The sequence below is a fragment of the Nematolebias whitei genome, chromosome 10 (assembly GCF_014905685.2).
Source record: "Nematolebias whitei isolate Nwh7 chromosome 10, NemWhi1, whole genome shotgun sequence".
Taxonomy (NCBI): Eukaryota; Metazoa; Chordata; class Actinopteri; order Cyprinodontiformes; family Rivulidae; genus Nematolebias; species Nematolebias whitei.
The window spans coordinates 24,833,945-24,855,557 of NC_056507.1; the positions used below are offsets into that span (position 1 = coordinate 24,833,945).

Genomic DNA, 21,613 nt, shown 5'->3' on the forward strand with positions numbered 1-21,613 from the left:
TATATATATATATATATATATATATATATATATATATATATATGTATTCTCATGCAATATTACAATATATTGCATCATCTGTTACTGCTCAGAGTATGTGTTGTGAATGATGGTCAGCTATTACCACAGCAAATTTTAGTTCAAAACCTGTAGTCTGAAGTAAATTCATTTTTGTGTAGCCTAAGGTTGGCAGCCATTTTAAGTTTGGTTTAACTTTAAAAGTTAAGCAGTTGTAGAAGTACAACCAACTTTACTTTATGAAAGTTTTATTAAAATCCCCTTTAGTGATTGAGGAGTTATTTTGCTAAAAATACAGATGTGCAAACCCTATTTCAAAGTATCTGAACGATCCCTTTAAGGTCCCCAGTTCCTGTGTGATCCTGATGGGGGTATTTCAGTACTGGATACATAAAAGTGATGAATGAACACAGGTGTCAGAGGTGTGGATGATTTATGACAAAAGTCTGTGCATAATTTTATCTACAGTATATAAAACTTCCCGATATAGTACAGGACAAGATATGACGTCAAAATGTCAAATTCAGCTTAAAAGAGAGGGTTTTTTTAACCTCTATGTCAAACTGTCAAAAAACATTTTCCGTCAATCAACTGATGCGACAAATGTCTCTTTTTGCTTGGAGGACAAACCTTAGAAACATCACCTCAATCAGGAGCTGATTTTAAGCCAGAAAACTGAAAGAACAATAAATTGATTTGCACGAGAACTTCAGCAGGGGAAAGACTTTTAATGCACATCTGCTTTTGGACCATGATTCTTGAAAATAAACATGCATTTGCCTAACTGGGGTACCTTTTAATATTCTTAAAGCTAACTTTACACAATCTGATTTTCCTGCTCGTCCCTCCCAATGATCTGTTTTACATTAAGCAGATCATTTGCAGGGTGTTGATTTAAGTATTTAATTGAACCAGGTAAATTTCACCCAGAAGATGAATTGACTTAATAATGAATGACCTTAAAAAAGGAGGCAAATAGCCTGAATGAATAAAAAGAACATATTTTATAATCATCTCAGAACAGATTTGTGTACAAATGTGGAAATTTGGGGGGGGGGGGGTATATTATTTTTAATCTGCATATAATCTTTAGGCGAACACCATGATTGCCTCTTCATTGAGAATCCATCCATCTTCGTCTTCGGAAAATGTTTTGTTTTTTGGCATCCTGGTTTCATCAGGTTTAGATTTGGATGCATTACAAGTAATTAATCCTGTTAGTGTGAAAGATTAAAGATAGCATGCCTGGTTTGCCTGATGTTAGAGGCGAGAAGGGATGTAGAAAACGTCTGTGTTGAAAAATGGATGTTGAGCTGCAGCATAAATGTTTTGGAAATTTCCGATGTCCCTGGGGAGGGAGCTGCTAACAGAAGACAAATGACTTTTGTCAAAAAAGGAACTGAAAAAATAAATTTGGATATAATTAAAGGCCTAAAATACCTTGAGGAGTGTATGTCATCCACATTAGGTTTTAGCTCAAAGGCTTTAAATCTGACTAAGTTATAACCAATTTTCTTACTGTTTAACGTGAAGAAACATGTTTAACATGTGAATGTTTTATTCCACATTCCGTGACATCACCAAATGTTCCAAAATGTCATGAAATAGTGGACCGAAATACAGGAAAACTCAAAAGGAAAACACGGCAATCTTGTTATATACTATTTACAAATAAAATAATCAAATACCACAATTACACAAAACCAAAATATGTATATATTTGATATGTGAATTATTATTTTGTTGTGTCCTTGCCTGATTGGTGGCTGATTCACCTGGTGATATTAAAAATATTTTAACGCTTATCTAAACTGCAGTGCATTTTTTAATGTCTGACCTCATTTACCGGAGTGTCCGGTATCGAATGTGGTTTTGGATTTTGGAATGATATTTCTGTGGAGAGAAGCAAAAAGCATCTTAGTCCTAACTTTGTTGATTAGAACAGAACTACCGAGCATTATATTTTTGGCATCACTCAAAAGATAACAAAAATGTATTTAAACAACAACAACAAAAAGGCGGTTGCACCAGCAAAACCTGCTTAAAAAACATCTCAGGGAGGACAAAAGCTTTAACTAGACATGACATAAATGTCTATTCGTGCTGCTGTTGTTCAGCGTATTGTTTTTGTAGTGCTAGTGCTTAGTGTATTTTTAGTTTAATTCAATTCGAAAATACTTTATTAATCCCAAAGGGAAATTATTTGTTGTTGTAACTTGTTATCTTCATTTCATTAAAAGATGTTATTGATACTGATGGCTGTAGACAGGAAGGATCTCTTGTAAAGGTCCATCCCACAGTGGATCCTAAGAAACTGGCTGCAGATGCCGTCCGATCAGTCCACCCAGACTCGGCTGGCCTCTCGGTTCCTCCGGGCTGTAGGACCGCCCAAATGCCGGGCAGAACTCCTCCCAGAGCGATGGCCACTCCTCCCAGCAGTCTGCCGAGCTCCTCGTCGCTGCAGACAGCCAACTGTAGGTGCCAAGGTATAATCCTGTCCTTCCGCTGTCATGAGACGTGTTTCCTGCTAGTTCCAGGATCTCAGTGGTCAGACACTTGAGCACAGCCGGCAGGTAGATGAGAATGCGTCCACAGAACATCCTTTTCAACTCATTTGAGATTTGGGGCTGTAGCTGAGATATTATTTGAGCTTTTGAGATTTAATCAGCTGTTGGTTGTATAAAACTGCCTTGTTGCCATGGTTACGCATCATAACAATTGTCCAAAACTTAAAAAGTTTCAGTAAAAATCCTTCCAGCTGCACAGCATCCGATACCAGAGGAAACAATCATCCAAAATATGTGATTTACATCCAGAAAAAGAGGAATTAAAGTTTCCAAAAGCAAAATCTCAGAATGAAAGTAACAGAGCTGCTCCAACATGCAGCCACCTTGAGCGGCACAATTCTAGAACTGTAATGTTCTTAGTTCATGTCTTAGATTTTATTACTGTTTTTCTTTACAATTTGTACTTTTGTTGGATGTAACTGGGACCCTGTGTACATGATTTTGTTCCACCACATGTACCACTTGTGGTGGAATGACAAATAAAGAAACTTTGACTTTGATAAAAACTTATAATGTTCGCATGTTCAAAAAGGGACCGATGAGGAAGTCCTGACCTACACAAGACGAGGTTAGTGAACAAGGCCAGGCTCATTCTGGCAGATCCTGATCATCCACTCCATGGTGAGTTCAGGTTGCTTCCATCTGGATGCAGGTATCTGCTGCCCAGATGTAGGATGAACAGACTGAAAAACTCATTTATCTCTGTAGCGATCAGGCTTATCAACGAACAGTGATGGGCTCTGTACTGTTATTTTAATGTCTCAATGTCTTGTCTAGTACGGATGTTTTGTGTGCCTACTGACTGTGAAACAAATTGCCCCTTGGGGATAATAAAGATTCTTGAACTTGAAGTGGTGACACCTGAGCTAAACACAGACAGGGAACAGGTGAGAGTGGGCGGAGCTGGAGAAGAAGAGTAGAACTGATCAAATGAAGGGAACGACTAATGACTACACAAAGACTAAACCAGGGGTGTCCAAGCCTGGTCCTGTATGGCCACTATCCTGTGTGTTTTCAAAGTTTCTCTGCTCCAGCATACTTTACCAATAGGTGACTAGTCTTCTGTAGAACACGAAGAGGTAGTTCAGCCACTGAATCTGGTGTGTTGGAGCAAGATTGGACACCCCTGGTTTAAACAAGTGAAATCACATGGAACAAAATGAACTCAAATAAAATTGCAATAATAAAAAACACTGATCCTGACAGTTTTATTATGATGGTTTGAGAGATGTTTTGCTACAAACAGACATGAGCAAATTCATAATTGTCTGCCTCCATCCTTCAGCAGGGACCAGTAATAAATACTGATACGTGTGTGATTTTGTGTGAGAGGTTACACTGAAGTGGTGGTGGTGGTTTACAAGTGTTTATCACAGAAACCAAGTGTGAGTAATGCTGACAACAGATATTCAGAAGATTCTGGGTCCCTTTAAGTGTGTGGAAGTTGCTGTGAAAAGGTGGCTTTTTATAGCTCAGGCTGTCACTCCTGGTTCGGCACTGACTCGGACTGCTTGTCACTGTGGCTCTGTGTCACGAGCGATAACGTGCACTCAGGTCAGGAAACGAGCCGTAGTGCAGCAGAGGATTTTACTGTCAGCTGGATTCTTTGAACACAATGTGGATGGAAACCTCCTAAAGAGCTGCAGGATGAACACGCTCAGTTTTATGTCTCTGACAGAACGGCATCGGAAAGCTGAAGGAGTGGATACAGTGCAGCTCCAAATATGTGATGTGCTTCTGCTCTCTTTGTGCTCATAATTTGCTCCAGATAAGAGCCCCAGCATAATGCCTGAAATATGAATGCTAATGTAAAATGTATGAGAAACAAATGAGAGAGGGCAACCTAACTTAGGAGGAAGGCAGAAGAGCTGGACTAATCATCTGTCCAGACTGGAAGCGGGCAATTCTGTTAAATCACAGCGTACATATCCAAACATATCAATACTTACACTTGCTCTGAGCTTCCTAAGCCTAGAATTGACCCACATTTGAATTTTTACCCTGAGACTAGCACTAAATTGTTTCATATAATCCAGAATCCAAGGAGAGGCTCTGTACAATCGTTTGGGATGCTGCAAATGAACACAAGAAGCAACGTTGAAGCTTAATCTGCTGGTCCTGCAGCTTTCCTCCTCCCTTTACTGACCTTTTCTTTCTTTTTCTTTCTTTGTCCTTCTGCAGGAGTGAGACTGTGCTGCATCAGTTCTGCTGCCCTGCCCCTGAGCATCCAGAGGCTGATACCTCCAGCTCATCTGAGTAAGATCCCCAGCCAACAACACATACTTTGTCTTCTTTAAAAAAAAAAAATCCTCAATTTTCTGTCCAAATGGGCTATGTTAACCATATCCAGCTCTCTGTCTGTTCATAATCTGCTCCTCTGAGTTGAGTAATCTGAGTCCTGTCAACGCCTGAGCTTTTACTCGTGATGAACTGGACAGTTGATCCGTGGGAAGTGGTGCAATTATTGACCCGTGCAGCCTAATAATGCAGTGAGATAGTTAAATGTATATGTATATATATATAAAACAACTATAGATCACAAGTAAACAATAGTGGTGGAGGTGGGCTGATGTATGAAGGGATATTGTCATTATCAAAGCACCCATGGCAACCCTGAAATGATGCAACACTTATCCTTGCCATAGTAACAGGAGAATCTACAGTAGCCATTTTAGCAGCCTGTATCTGAGTGGGCAGGAGTTTAACATACGACTGTGTGAACTTTTTGAGCTGATATGATCAACATTATCAATATGTGCCCATCTTTCCCCCATATATACCCTCTTCCTTTTCAATCCCTTGTTTGGTCGTCCCCAGCATCATTTAACGCCACATCTTCCTCTGCTGCAAAATCTCAAGTTGTTTATTTTTTCCATTTATTATTAAGCTGCCTGTTCTAAGACTGTGTCTTGTGTACTCATCTCATTGGAATTATTTCCACCTCATCTATTCCCCATCAAATCTCTCTCTTATTAATATCACCATCTGCCTGCATGGAATCCCTCTCTCTCTTCTCTCTGGTCTGACTGTTTGACTCCCGTACGCCCACACATGACCAACGACTTGGACAGGCTAACGGCGCAGCGCCGGTGGACGAACAGCTTAGACGATGAGATGGAGAAGAGATGTGTAACACCAGCTCGGCTCCTTATTTGTCGCCATCATCCTCACGTGAAATTGTTTTGCCGTTGGCTGCAGCTTCAGCACACACAGACATGCACTGAATCCATCAGTGCACTCAAACCTCCCCAGAGATGCCATGAGATCTGCCTCCTGCCTAACCTGACGCACCTTTCCCCACTCGCTTCCGCCTTTAAAGATCCTTCAGATCGTTTGAAGTGGGAAGCTTCTGTGGAAAGGTTATAAACAATTAATATCTTACTTGTTGTAGATAGCTCTTTGAACCACTTTTGTTTGAAGGGAAGGAGTTAAACTCTGACCGGGCAGGGGTCACCAGCCAAATATGTTCAAATGCCAGAATATTTCTTTTTCTTTTCAAGAAAGGAAAACGCTCATACTATTAAGTGAAATAATAATAATAAATAAATAAATAAAAGCCCTCATCTGAACATGGGGCCAGATCTTTTCTGAGCAGATTCGGTGAAGGCCGGCCTTTAATAAAGAATTAAAAATATTTATTGTTATTGTAATTGGTATTATTCACAATAATCATAGAATAATAGGTATTAAATATCTCACAGCTACAGTATCCAGCTTAATATATGAAGTGTAGTGTCTGAAAAAAAGGAATATTTTCCAGTAATCGGTGAACGTTTTTCAGTATTAAGGGTTTATACACATTTATTGTTTATCTGCACATTTTTATGTTAAGTTGTTGATGTGAGCTGTTTAGTTTTATAAACTTTTAAAGGTTAAGCTAAAAGCTGCAACTTTTATTTACATCCATTTTTGTGTGCCACTTTCCTTTGATTTAATCTTGACTAGAATAAATGTCCTTGACTTTACTTTAAATGAACAGTTTTGGTTAGTTTGCCTGAGTCACTGCGGCAGGAATGTTAAAAACTACGAGAAAACCTGAAACAACTAAAATGTTTATAAGTAAAATGTTTAGAAGTATTACAAATGTAAAAAAAAGAGAAGATTTAAAACAAACCTATTAAAAGTTAATGAAAAAGTATTGTGAGTTTGTGTTTGCCCTCATTAATGCACAACTTCATTCACCAGAAACATCAATATATTATTAAAATACAGAATAACATTTTTATCTCCACCAAATTCACAGAAGTGGGACAGAAACAGCCTTGAGAGTGAGGCGGGCTGAGGTTCTGTATTATCATTTATCACAAATAAGCTGTCAGTCTGATAAAGCCTCAGGACTCAGTTTACCCCTCACATAAATTAAAACATTGATTAAATTAGACTTTTTTTATTGTCTTCAATGTTTTGGGTTGCTTTAAACCAAAAAAATACAGACAAAATATATTAAAGATGCTGAAATCTCCATTGCACACACAGGCTGGATGGCGTGTCACCATTTGATGACCCCTGAGCCAAAGGCAAGTCCAACGTGGACTGCTGCTGTCTCGTGAATTTATATTTAATCTCAGAAATGTCCCAGTGGTTAATGCAAGAGCTGCTTCATAAACCTTTACCTGTTGTAAGAGGTGTGTTTTCAGGTGTTTCTGTTTGTTCCTGCCGGGCTGTTTTAGTTATCAGCCATGTTTTTTTGTTACTAGTCTGGTTTGGCATATTTAGATTTGATTTTTCATGTTCTCGGACAAGGCTGCACGGTGGATCAGTTGGTAGAGCTGTTGACGCTCAGCGAGAAGGTCGTAGGATTGAATCCCAGCTGGGTGGCCTTTCTGGGCGGAGCTTGCATGTTCTCTCCGTGCATGTGTGGGTTTTCTCAGACACTCCTGTTTCCTCCCACAGATCAATAACATGCATGTTAGGCTGACTGGTAACTCTACATTACCCATAGGTGTGAGTAAGCGAGTGAATGGTTGTTTGTCTCATTTGTCTCTATGTGTCCCTGTGATGGACCGGAGACCTGTCCAGTGTGTCCCCCGCCTCTCGCACAGTGCCTGTTGGATATGGGAACCAGTGACCTCCATGACCCGAAAAGGAAGAAGCGGGTAAAGATCATGGATGAATGTACTCAGCCATTATTTTCCCTCTGCCTTGCCTTGACATGCACACCTGCCAGCCATCCGTAATCCTCTCACCTGTTCTCACCTGGCTGCCAGTCACCCATCCCAGTAGATATGAGCTCCTTGGTTTTACTCAGTTTCTGTCAGATCCTTGTATGTAAGTCCCTGCAGCTCATAGCCTGTTGTGATCCTAGCATTTTCTTATGTTCAAAGGTTTGGATTTTTTTATTTGATAAATCAGTTTTTGGAATATACCTGCCCCATGGGTTTTCACCAACCTCAAAGCCGTCATAACTATTCCAGTCAGGTTTCCATTACATGGCTATTCTGGCTGAAATATTACAATATTCATGCTGGAAGTGCCCCAGGCTGCACAGGAAGTGCTACAATCAGCTATTTACACTTGCAATACAACGCATTTCAAGTCTGCAAAATAAAGTTTGCATAAACAGCTCTGATATTTTTGAGACTGGAGTTATTTTACCATCGTCTACCTGCTGCACAGAGCTCACACACACACCTGGACAGGGCAGGCAGCACTGTAAGAGTCATGCTCTTTGACTTTTCCAGTGCTTTAAACACCATGATACCTGCGCTACTCTGTAGTAGTAAGCTCCTGGACATGCAGGTGAATGACTCACTGGTCACCTGGATCAGAGACTACCTCACAGGTCGGCCACAGTATGTGAGGCTGCAGAACACCACCTCGGATACCATACTGAGCAACACGGGGGCTCCTCAGGGGACGGTCCTCTCACCTTTTCTGTTCACACTCTACACCTCGGGCTTCAGGTACAACTCACAATCCTGCATCTGCAGAAGTTCTGAATGACTGCCATTATGTGCTGCATCACTGGTGACCAGGAAGTTGAATACAAAGGTGTGGTGGACAGAACCACCTGCAACTCAATGTTGAAAAACTAAAGAGCTGCAGGTGGACTACAGGAAGATCAGTCCCCCCAACCCCATCAACATCAAGAGTACTAAGGTGGACACTGTGGACTGCTACAAGTACCTGGAGGTCCATCTAGACAATAAACTGGACTGGGCAGCTAACACCAACACCCTCTACAAGAAAGGGCAGAGTCGCCTTTTTCTTCTGAGGAGACTCAGGTCCTTTAACATCTGCAGGACCATGCTGCAGATGTTTTACCACTCGGTGGTCTCCAGCATCTTCTACGCTGTGGTGCTGGGGCAGCAGGGTGAAGCAAACTGATGCCAGCAGACTCGATAAACTCATCAAGAGATCTGGTTCAGTTCTGGGAGTGGACCTGCAGTCTCTGACAGGTGTCTGAGCAGAGGATGCTGAGGAAACTGCTCCAGATCCTGAACAACACCTCACACCCCCTGCATGACACACTGGACTCTTCCTGCAGCACCTTCAGTCGTAGACTGAGACCACCGAGGTGCTCCACAGAACAACACAGGAAGTCCTTCAAACTTTTCAACTCCTCCCCCTTTCTGTACAGAGGACAATAAAATGAATCATGTTCTACAATAAACACTTCAACGTTTCTGTCTGCACCTGTTTAGATCTCAATTGTTGGTATTTTTATGATCTCTGTTATTTTTTATATCTTGTGTACGTTCTTGTGTACGTTCCTTTGTATTGAAACTCTGGCACAACAATTTCCTGTGGGATCAATAAAGTTCTATCTTATCTTATCTTATCTTATCTTATCTTATCTTATCTTAAGATGGCAGCAATTTACTTTGATTTCAACTGTGCTTGGACTGAAATTAAACTCCAAACTGGGGTTGTTCAAAGAGCTATCTACATCAGATAAGGTATCAAATTTTCATAACTTTTCAAAGAACTTTATTTCAAAAGATCTAAAGTGCTGCTTCAGGTGTGTAGGCGTGCGTCCTCCCCTGGGTGTACAGTACTACGAGTCTCTAAGGGACTATGAGTGATGTGTTTCGACAGACGCGCCGTGACAACACGCATGCAGACATGTTTAATCTGTTGAGCTGCTGCTGCGTATGATTTGTGAGTATATACGTGAGGAAAACGCAAAAACAAGTGTGATAATGCTCACGTCATTACGAAGACTTTGGCTGGCCAGTTGCATTTAAAATCCTCTAATGTATTCTAATGTACTCTAATGTATTCTGATGCAGCACCGGGGCATGGCAGTGTTTTAATAGAGTTTTTGATAGAGACAGCCTCCAGCATGCTCACATCAACACACACACAAACACACACACTGTAGCTGCCATCCTGTTTCCTCTCTCTGTTCTAGCTCAGTCTGTCCTCTCTCTTTCTGCCTGTTTTCACCAACTTTATCTCATCTGCAGAAACAACAAAGCCTCTCTGGCCCCCCATCTCTGACTTCTGGCGAGGGACACAGTGTACTTGATTTTACAGCGACAGGAAGAAAGAAAAAAAAGGAAAAGAAACAGAAGAACTTAAGTGATGTGCTCATTATTTAAGCATGAGCTGGCATTTTATTCTCCCCAGTCATTTTTAGCTCTGGTTCCGTTCACGTAAAAATGATTAGAGTAGCAGTATCCAGATAGTGGAAAGCTTGCACTCATAACTGCACACAATTCAAAAGCCTCCAGGGTGTGATCATATATCTGTCTACTTTGGTCCAGTTTGACTGTCTCTATATGATGCAGAGTCTTCTGCAGGCTTGTAAAGACAAAGTAAGGCTTTATGTGTAAGAACATTTGGATTACTGGAAGACGGATGAGTATAAGGACCTTCGTTGCCAGTAAATTACTTAAGCCCTACATGGCTTTCACAGAATTTTGATAATGCTGCCATGTAAAGGAACATGGTACCATCTGTGTCTGGGATTAGAGAAGGAGGATGGGACTCTGAGCTGCTCGATTCAGCCTCTACGTTTTACACTGTTTGACTCCGATTTGAGCTGGATTTAAATATAGCTTCCTGCGTCTGCTGCTATTAGATGACCGAGAGGAGTGTTTATCGAATAAATGCAGAGCGTACAAGTGGGCTTCCCCCACGTTTTTTTCTTCTGATCATCACGGTTAACTTTATGGTCATGGCATTTTTGGTTTTTAAGAGTTTCTGAATTCTCCACAAAAAAATGCAAAAGACATCTAAAATTATTATTATTTTTTAACAATGCGCCACAATTTGTTCTACTTATCATAAAAATTGCTGCAGAAATGCTCATCCTAATGATGTCATTGCCATGGAAACACATTTAGCTTTCGGAGTCTCATATATAGACTCAGCATTGATCTTCACAGCACAACTTGGGTGGAACGATGCTGGTGTGGCAACAAGTCTTTTGTCTTCAGAGCTGCCTCAAAAATAACTTCCTGTTCGCACTTTGATGCAGCACACATCCACGTACGAGTTATTATTCCATGCTCCTCATTTCATGTAGCGGGACCCGATGGGTTGGAATAGACTGGCACTTGATGTGCTCTTGTGGTGTGAAGCAGGCAGTGCATGACAGGGGATCTATTAGGCCTCCAAACATTGCATAAAAGATGCATGAGTTTCAATCCTTTTATTGCAGCATATGTATTTTAGTTTGCCGGAATGGCTTTCCTCATTTAATGCTCTGTGATTAATTTGAGCTGGCTTTCATTTTTCACATCACAACACACACGATTTATTGTTGCCGCTGAAACTTTGTGCACAACTAAATTGATAAAGGTGAGACAGCTGAGTGGAATTTTATTTAAGAGGTTAATTGTAATCAGAGTGTAGACGGTGCATCAAAAACTACTGCCTACAAACTTGGCAGTGGTTTTTCAATAAGACTAGAGTTATACTGCGGTTATGTGGAATAAAGCAAAAACCCGAACATTTTAATATTTAAAAATGACAGTCTTACTGCAGAGAAACAATCTGACTCAGTTGTTCAAAATTAAATTCCAGGGAAACTGTGACAGGACAGATTTATGACCGTTTGAATGAGCAACAGGAAAATAATCATCTGTGATAATACTGACAGGTAAAAATGCTTTTTTTTACTCAGATTTGTGTTTATCATGTTTTATGTCCTGAGAAGTGAAAAAAAAGTGCCTACATCTTTAATCCTTGCTTCAAAGACCCCATGGCGTGTGTGTTTTGTACATTTTGCTTTTAACCACAAGAGGGTGACGTGCACCACTACCCCAGCATGACGCCAAACAGACTTGTCTAAACTATTTTAGGTTAACCACCTCTCGCTTTCCCTAAATGCAGGCTGTTCATATTTTTGTTGCAGCCTAGAGACAAAAAGTCGTCAGATTGCTGAAAAAAATTCTACTTTTGAGGCAACAAAACTGAAATTTTTGTGGTAATTTATGTTTTACTGATTTAATAAATAAAAACCCAAGCATTAACACTGATTCTACAGTTTATTTGATATTTAAAAATATAGTTTTGTGTAATATTTTCTTGTTGCTATGGTAATGATTGTCACAAAATAAAACTATTGTCTTTTCTAGGCCTTCTTTCTATGTGTGTGTGCATATGTGGGTTAACTAATATACAAAAACGTGTACCGTATTTTCCACCGTACACGTCACGCCACCCTATAAGTCACATCAGTCCAAACATGTCTAATAAAGTGGAAAAATCCATTAATTTGTCACTTTGCTGTATACGTCACATCTGTTATGCGTCACCACTGACATCCCGGAAATATAAGCTGGTGTGGTGCCATAAATCGATGGGCTGCCAAATGGCGGCCACGGGAGCATGCATGGGAGGACTTAAACAAGAATTTAACAAAATTAATGCTTAAAAACAATTATTTGTTTGCTTGAAATTATAGTAAAGGTGTGTTGCAGTTGAACTTTTGCTTAATAAATGCACTTTGATGGTCAAATCAGCTGCATTTCACTTGGGTGATGCAGTGAAATGAAGCTGATTCATTTGTTCCAGGCAGATAACGGTGGCATTTTAAGGCAAGCCGATTGTGTCATTAATAACCACTTTTACCTATTACATGATACAACAGCATGCCATACAACTCTGGTGCCATCTAGTGACTGAAAATGGTAGTGTCCAATTTTTTTCAGTCAGAATGAATGAAAACAGTCATATCACAACCAAAAATTAGTTTATAAATATGTGAAAAATCCATAAATACCTTGCTTTGGCCTATAAGTTGTAGGGTAATGCAAATTATGCAAAAAACTGCGACGTGTACAGCGAAAAATATGGTATTTATCTGGAAAACCTGAACCTCTTTTGTGCTGCTGACAACAGCAGATCAGACAAAAATAGTATAAACTCACATATTTTGGAAAAAAAAAGAAAGGTTCTTCTTAAAACCTAAATAAGAAATGAATTTCTGATCATATTGTTGATCATCAAAAATGAAATCTTTTTCCTCTCAGGATTTCCATTCGTTTTTACAATCTCTTGTTTGACAGCTTGAGCCGTGGGAAATTTTTAAACTACAGTTGAATCTTTTTCTTCTTACCAAGAGTGGAGATATTGCTGCTTGCATTGCAAATGCAAAATAAAACGAGTCTTGTGCAGGATATAGTCAGAGAGAGAAGAAGAGGAGGAGGATTCTGGACTGTGTGTGATGTACTCTTAACTTTTTAGTATTCAAACTGTGTCTACATCCAGTAATTCACTCCTGCAGTGGAGCCACAGCTCTGACCAAATACGTGTGGACACAAAAAGTCAGTCATCTGCCCCTCGGGTCATCACAGCCACACATCACAGTCTGCGTTCTGCCTCCTTTATAGAAACCTCTTCACAATCTGCAGAGCTGATGGCCCGCTTCTGTGATAACAGCTGACTTTTGGGTCGGTACAGAGAGGCCAGACTGATATGTCTCTCTTTTACTGTTTTTTTTTTCCTCTTAAAGCGGACAGCTGCTGAGCCTGGAGGACGGGACGTCCTCTGGCAGAGGACAGGAACCAGAGAGGATCAAGAGGGAGGGGCCCAGCGAGTACGAGATAAGCCTGGAGAATAAAAACAAACAGGTTTTTCACTTTGTTTTCTTGCCATAAACACACGGTGAGGTGCAGTAAAAATGCTGTCAGTTCCACCTGGTTTAGTATAAAAGGAGTTGGTGAAGGGGATTTTAAGGAGGGGGGTGGGTGGGGGTATCACTTGACATTGCCTTGCTTGACAAAAAGAAAACCCCTATTCAGGTCTATTTCTGTCTCTGTTGACATGACATGAAAAAAACAACAACCCAGAGATACCAACAGCCACGGCGACAGGAAGAGAGGAGATGCTAGGTTGTCATGGTAACAGTTAATAACTGCTTGTGGCTGGATATGTCTTTATTCCTCATAGCAAACAACTGAAGGGTCTGCTGCTGCTGCTGCAGAGCTGGTGTGTTTACATCCGCTGCTGGTGTGAGCAGCTCCACACCAGGCACTGAGTGGCTGTCCTCTTTATCCCTCTCTTCACCAACAGACCAACCACCTCTCCTCTCCTTCTTCTGCCTCCCACTCCTCCTCTTTTTGCTTCTTCTTGCCGAGAACATCAGAAGGTAAAAATCCGAAGGATGGGGAGATTTTTGGTGCCCTGCCAACAGGAAGAGCAAAGACAGGCTCGTCAGGGTGTTTACTCTTCTGTCCGTTCTCTCCATAGCACCTCTGTCACGGCACATCCATCCTCTTTCACACGGCCCTTCAGCTTGTATTAGCATCTGAATGATGATAGACGATGTTTTCATTGGCTCTGATACTATAAACCCTCGCCACCTCAGGAAGAGCTAACAGATAATTACAAGGGATGCCTCTAAAATGCGTGTGAGTGTGAATTCCAGGCCTCCTCCACACTCTCTTGATCTTTCTGCAGACATGTTTGGGTGCTGATGAATGATTAAACATCTTTGGGTGGATTTATCACCCGTGCAGAGCCTCGTTAACGTGTTTGATGTGCTCAGTCAAGCTCACCATCCTCCTTGTCTCCCCTTTCAGATAGAAGAGTTGGAGCTGAAGTATGGAGGCCATCTCATTGCGAGGCGGGCAGCCCGTCGTATTCAGACGGCCTTCCGCCAGTACCAGCTCAGCAAGAACTTCCAGAAGATCCGCAACTCGCTGTCGGAGAGTAAGCTGCCTCGTCGGATCTCCCTGCGCCAACCCAGCCCGTCAGGCCGAAACCGGAACGCGGCCCAGAGACACAGTTACTCTCTGCATCCCGGAGGAGGTCAAATACCTTTACGATCGAAAACGCCACCTCCTCCTCCGTGTCGCTCCACATCTCTGCCCCCATCTCCTGCGTCAGCCCCGAGCAACGCATCATCTTCCACCTCAAACCAGGCTCCACCTCAAACCCCTGGATCCACCCTCACACAGCTGGAGGACTGCTTCTCTGAACAAGTCAGTGTTTTTTTTATTTTATTTTATTTGTGATGTAGAGACGTAAAAGATGCCTGAACAGCACACATCATCAATATTGATAATTAACATGCATTTCTTGACTGATTGTATAAGATTTGTTTTCCTTGATATTGGTAGCTACATTTTATTAAAAATAGATTAGAGATACTGGAAGAGTTTTTCTGAAACGGTTCTTTTTGTGATTTCTTGGGCAAAATTTTGAAAACAGAGCTCTTTCCCCCTTCAAAACACGACATAATGACCACAAACGTGTTCGGTTATCAGAAAACACATTTCTTTAGCAAAACAAAACCATTTTGCAACACCCCTCCCAGAAAAAAATTAAAATAAAATAAAAAACACAAATTTATGAAAACTACATTTTGTTGCCACATGAAACATACATTGATTGTAACACTTGTTTTCATCGTTTACACACTCCTGTAAGGGAAATATCCAGAAAAATCCTCAGAGCAGCGTTGCATGAGACAAATGCTGCCGGACCTGGCTGTAAGATGTCCTGCACATCACGTTATACTCGCATTTTGGGAAATAAAATCTCATTGTGTGCCTGATCCGCCCCTGCACAGATGCTGAATCAATGTAGTTTTTATACCTGATTGGTGTGTTTTCATCCACACACACAGTTGTGGTCATTTGAAAGACAGTGCTTTGGAATCAGTAGCTTGGAGAGAGACATGAAATCTTTCTGTGTTTAGTCTTTTGCAAAATGTGTGAAGGTTAGTGTATTTATGCAAATTCAAACTGGTGTTTTTTGCTTTTTGAGAGGATTTTACCAGCTGTGCAATTATTTTTCTTTTTGTGTGTAAATAAGAGTGAAAAAACAACTGTAAATGTAAATAGGCACAGAGATTGGCAATTATTTGAATCTTATATTTACCTGGAAGTTGGACAGAGAATATTTTCTAATCCTATTCAGAATATTGTATTTGCAAATTAAAACTGTGCTACCATCAAACTGAAAACAAACTTAAAAAAAAAAAAAAGCAACTTCTCAGATTTCCTGTTCCAGATGTTGCCTCATTAGGAATTTCAGTTAAGTAAGGGGTTTATTTGGCACACTTTAGAAAAATATAAATCATAGATTTAATATTTACCCAAATAACTGTTCCCAAACAAAGACATGTTAGCATGCTGTTATCTTCATGAGAAAACAGCAATTGGCTCCAAAAACTTGGTCCAAACCTTTGTTGGAGCTGCTGAGTCCAGCTGCAGTCACTGTTACAGATGCTACTTCTAATTAACCTCAAGCTGTGATTAACATTCACACACGTGACTCGTGCCCTTTGACCAAAGATGATTGCTAATTTAATTAGTTTTCGTTTTGATCATATCTGCAGCTTCACTCCTTGGCCCAGTCCATCGACGACGCCCTTCGTGGTTGGAGCATGTCGGAGAGCGGAGAAGGCAAAGGACTGTTGATGGACCCCGGGGCCTTCCGTGCAGCTGCAGAGAGCGCTGGTTTGCCCCGCAGTGCCAGCTCACTGCTCATGGCCTTCAGGGATGTAACGGTTCACATCGACAGCAATAGTTCCTACACCATCTCCTCCACCACCACCACAACCACCACCTCCCTGGGGAACGCAGGAGGAGGACCAGGCAGCAGGAAGACCTCTATGAGTGGGACGGGCGGAGTAGGAGATGGCCTGTTGGCGGATGAGCCGGAGTTCCCTGCTCCCCCTCCTATTGAGGAGCTGGAAATGGTGGACCCAGGATCCCGGAGGTGCTCGACAGTGCCAGCTGCAGGATGGGTTGGATCGGAGGGCGAGGGCAGCTCAGACAGGCTGGGATCCACCTCCACTTCTACCTCTACTTCCACTTCAGTTTCCACCTCAGCCCAGTCTAACCAGCAGCCTGCCCAGATTTACACTCAATACCAGCAGTACCACTACACTCATCCTCAGCAGATCCCCCCAGGTCAGACTCCTGAGGCCCTGCAGGCTCTGGTGGTCTCTTTGCCACGGGATCGTTGCCAGGATCCAATTTCCTGCCGCTCACCAACCCTGTCCACTGACACTCACCGCAAACGCCTCTACCGCATCGGACTCAACCTCTTCAACGTGTGAGTGAGAATAATGCGCTGTGGCAGAAACCATCATCTGGTACCGAGTCTGAAGAACTCGTGTTTGGATTGATCAGATCTTCTAAAACCTACAGCAGCTCATTGTGTGTTCATTGATTCAGCGTTCACACCATTGTTTCCCTGTTTTTTATTTCCATACTCTTTTATTGCAATCTGGCTAATTCTGCAAACTTGGTCCTATTTTAGTAATTTATATAAAAAACATCCAACTCATTCAGGAGATAGTTGCTAGTTTTTGTAACTTTTATACATTTTACAATATTTAACTTTATTTACAAATAATTCCTCCACAGAAATACATTGAGACCTCTTCAATTCCCGGAAAAACATTTTGAAATCTGCTTTACGATACTTGCTCCGTTTTTATTTTCTTTAGCTTTAGGCTAGCCTTTTGCTACATTTAACTATTTTAGCTTTATGTTACTGTAAGATTCTACCTAGACTGTTGCTGCCTTTTTTTTGCTAAACTTTTTCTACTTTAGTTTTATATAAATGTAGTTACTTTTAGCTAGTCTTTTAGTTTTTCACTACTCTGCTACTTTCAACAAGACTTCTACTACTTTGGTTTTTGGATACCCTTTTGCTACTTTTAACTAACCTTTTGCTAACAAGTTTTTGCTACTTAATTGCTACTTATAGCTACCGTATTTTTTGGACTATAAGGCGCACTTAAAAATCCTTTTAGTTCCTCAAAAATTGACAGTGATCCTTAAAATCAGGTGCACCTTATGTATTAATTCTGGTTGTACTTACCGACCTCGAACCGATTTTATGTGGTTATTGTGAATGAGTTGAATAAAGTTGGACTTATCTGACTGTTTTGTTTCGCTTAATGCACCTTATAGTCTGGTGTGCTGTATGCATGAATGCAGACCCGTTCATTGATATTGCACCTTATAATCCTGTGCGCCTTATAGTCCGAAAAATACGATACTAAATACGATACTTTTAGCAAGACTTTTACTACTTTAGTTTTTGGATACCCTTTGGCTGCTTTTAGCAAAACTTTTTACACGTTTAGATTTAAGATAGGATTTGGCTATTTTTAGTTTTTGGTACCCTTTTACTATTTTTAGCTAGTGTTTTGCTGTTCTTATCATTTAGCTATCCCTTAGTAACTAGGTTATTTTTCATCATTTAGGTTTTAACTAGCCTTGAGCTACTTTTAGAAACTAAGCATTTTTTTTTTTTTGCTCTGTTCAACTTCTATCCAGTCACTTGCTACTTTTGACTTTTAGCTTATTTATTTATTTATTTATTTATTTATTTATTTATTTATTTATTTATGTATTTATTTATTTATTCTGTTTCAGTTTATTCCATGAAGTCATGCAGCACTCAGCATTCTCCCTGCGTGTTCACAGAAAATGTCATTTCTCCACTTAGTGTTTGAGATTGTTGGGAGGAGCTGCCAATTTAGTGCCAATTTAAAAGGGTGTGATGTCCGTGAAATAAGAAGTGAAGAGAGAGCAAAATGTAGCAGAACAGCAAGAAAGGCATGAAGAACGTAAGTGATTCTATAAACAGAGCCTACGGTTGGCCTCCGCTTAATATTAGTTCAAACAAATTAAAGTAAATTAACTCAGTGACAGCTGAGCTGATCTCAAAGTCCTGAGCTCACAGCTTTTCTGCTTGAATGCTCTCTTCTTTTCCCTGTTCGCCCTTCCTCTTCCTCACACATTCCCTCCCACACATGACAACACTCACACATTATGCATCTTTTTATCTAAACACACACCAACACACATGTGCTTGAGTGCATGAAGATCCTACGCACACTGCTAACACTTAGCTTCTTTTCCGTTGGTCACAGGAACCCAGAGCGAGGCATCCACTTCTTGATCACGCGTGGCTTCGTCCCAGACACGGCCATCGGGGTGGCCCACTTCCTGCTGCAGAGGAAGGGCCTGAGCCGACAGATGATCGGAGAGTTTTTGGGGAACAGCAAGCTGCAGTTCAACAGAGACGTCCTGGAGTGAGTGCATGTTATTTAGCAATGTTTTTTTATTCACACACAAACATGCATTCTCATGAGCTTATGTCTGAAATTTGAATGCATTTTGTTAAGACAAAATATCCATCCATCCATTTTCTTTACCCGCTTATTCCATTTTTGGTCACAGGGGTCGCTGGTGCCCATGTCCAGCAATCACTGCGAGGGGCGGGGTACACCCTGGACAGGTTGCAAGTCCATCACAGGGACACATAGAGACAAACGAGACAAACAACCATTCACTCTCTCACTCACACCTAGGGACAATTTAGAGTTACCAATCAGCCTAACATGCATGTTTTTGGTCTGTGGGAGGAAACCGGAGTACCCGGAGAAAACCCACGCATGCACGGAGAGAACATGCAAACTCCACCCAGAAAGGCCCCTGGACCGGGGTTTGAACCAAGGACCTGCTCGCTGAGAGGCAGCAGCTCTACTAGTTGTGCCACCGTGCTGCCCAAGACAAAATATAGATTTGATTTAAAAAGTATACAGTTTAAGTCAATCCATGTAGTGCTTGTGAGTTGGCTTTTACAGATTGAGTAGTGTCCATGGCAAAACACTGAATTAAAGGTGTAGCGGGAAGGGTTAATAATGATTAAAATTCATTACGAATTTTATTTTGAAGGGGCACCACTCTCAGCTTTGAGAAAAAATCTGAAAGTCTGAAAGTCAATTCAGATGTTATTGTTAAATTACCACGAATTACCCTTTTTACACCGTGAGTTCTTTTATATCAAGGATTCAGATGTCATAAATAAAACACACAAGCTTTAGTACAATTTTGTGACATTTATTTGACTATATATGAGAAAATAACTGTTGGAAATTGTTGCTTACATTTAAAATGACGGCTTGACTTAACATCCCGAGTGTATGGAAATTAATGTGACCTTCAACAATGCTTGTTAGCAGGAATCAACAGATAAAATGAATTTATTCTATGTTATTACCCAAACCAAAAACAAGATGAAATGTGGAACTTTGGAGTTTTCAGCAGGACAGCTTAATTATGCAAATTTAACTAAAAGAAAGACGCTTTATCGTCCAATATTTGAAATTTGGTCCGAAATTTAAGGATAAATCATTACTGAACTGAGTTCATACTAAACTGGTTAAAATCTAAATTCTTGGACACCAGAGTCAACCTCAGAGCTGTTCCTAACAGGAGTCGTCTTCGAACAGCTGCCTGCAGATATCAGATGACGTAGACTTTCTGCTGAGAGGATTTTGAGTGACGTCAAAGGTCCCTGGACATCCAGGTGAGGAGTCCGGTCCCAGCTGGCTCTAATGGCCAACCGAGGCATCTCCTGGAGTTCTGGACAGCTGTTATTAGCTCTGGTAATGAAAACTGCGGGTGTCTGGAGCGCTGAAGTTGGTCTCTCTCTGGAGCGCTGAAGAGCGTTCTATCAACTTTGCTAAAGTTGAAACTTTAATTTTTCTTCTTGCAAGTTTTTGTATTATAAGTAGGTTGTTTTGTCCTAGAAGCTTACTTCTGCTCTTCTTCTGAAGTTCTTCATCATTCTTCTCTCCTGTCTTCTCTCTCATTCAACTTCAAAATTCCTCTCAGGGTCTCCCTCTATTGCAAATTTCCAACCACACCTCTAACCTGAAAGGGGGGGGGGGGTGTCGATTTGAACAAATCAGAATGGAAGGGCTGAACGTTATCAACTAAATAAAGTATTATTTTAATCTGCTCTGAACGAACAAAACAAACAAACAAACAAGTAGAAACGTTTCATCTTTCATCCGAAGGACTTCTTCAGTCTGAGGTGTTGTATTCAGCTCAGTCTTACAGCACCTCAAACTGAAGAAGTCTTTCGGATGAAAGATGAAACGTTTCTACTTGTTTGTTTGTTTTGTTTTTGAATGTCCAGAGGACCAGACATAACTTTTTTTTAATTTTTCTACCTGGATTATTGAGCATGCATCAGGATAAGGCAAGTTATTAGTTATTCCCAGTAAACAATTATTTCATTACAGACAAACATTATTCTCCAGAATGTGAATAAAAAGTCTGTCATTTTTCTGCATGCAGAAAAGACGGCGGTGGATCTCACACTACACAGAAATCCTTTGAACAGGGACAAGCTCTTTCCTTATCATCCTGTGATTTATGACCGCTGAAGAGTAGTCTGGTTGGTACAAGGTGACACCAGAATATCCTGGGTGATCTGTGTTAACTCAAATGTCCAATTTTGGGTCCACGGAAAGGGCTTTCAGATATTAGTTAGATTTATTGGATCTTTGGTTGTCTTTGGGGCAGCACGATGGCACAACTGGTAGAGCTGCTGCCTCTCAGCGAGCAGGTCCCAGGTTCAAATCCCGGTCCAGGGGCCTTTCTGGGTGGAGTTTGAGTGTTCTCTCCGTGCATGCGTGGGTTTTCTCCAGGTACTCCGGTTTCCTCCCACAGACCAAAAGCATGCATGTTAGGCTGATTGGTAACTCTAAATTGTCCCTAGGTGTGAGTGAGAGAGTGAATGGTTGTTTGTCTTGTTTGTCTCTATGTGTCCCTGTGATGGACTGGAAACCTGTCCAGGGTGTACCCCCCCCC

General features: G+C 41.0%; 1 protein-coding gene across 1 annotated transcript in view; it reads left to right on the forward strand.

Annotated features, from left to right (window-relative positions):
- The window catches only part of iqsec3b (IQ motif and Sec7 domain ArfGEF 3b), a 56,490-nt gene that overhangs the window by 8,371 nt on the left and 26,506 nt on the right, over positions 1 to 21,613 (forward strand). The window contains exons 2-6 of the mRNA XM_037683495.1: positions 4,767 to 4,841; positions 13,492 to 13,609; positions 14,561 to 14,962; positions 16,324 to 17,045; positions 18,880 to 19,041. Coding sequence (XP_037539423.1) covers positions 4,767 to 4,841; positions 13,492 to 13,609; positions 14,561 to 14,962; positions 16,324 to 17,045; positions 18,880 to 19,041 — 1,479 coding nt within the window. The remainder of the gene's footprint in view (positions 1 to 4,766; positions 4,842 to 13,491; positions 13,610 to 14,560; positions 14,963 to 16,323; positions 17,046 to 18,879; positions 19,042 to 21,613) is intronic.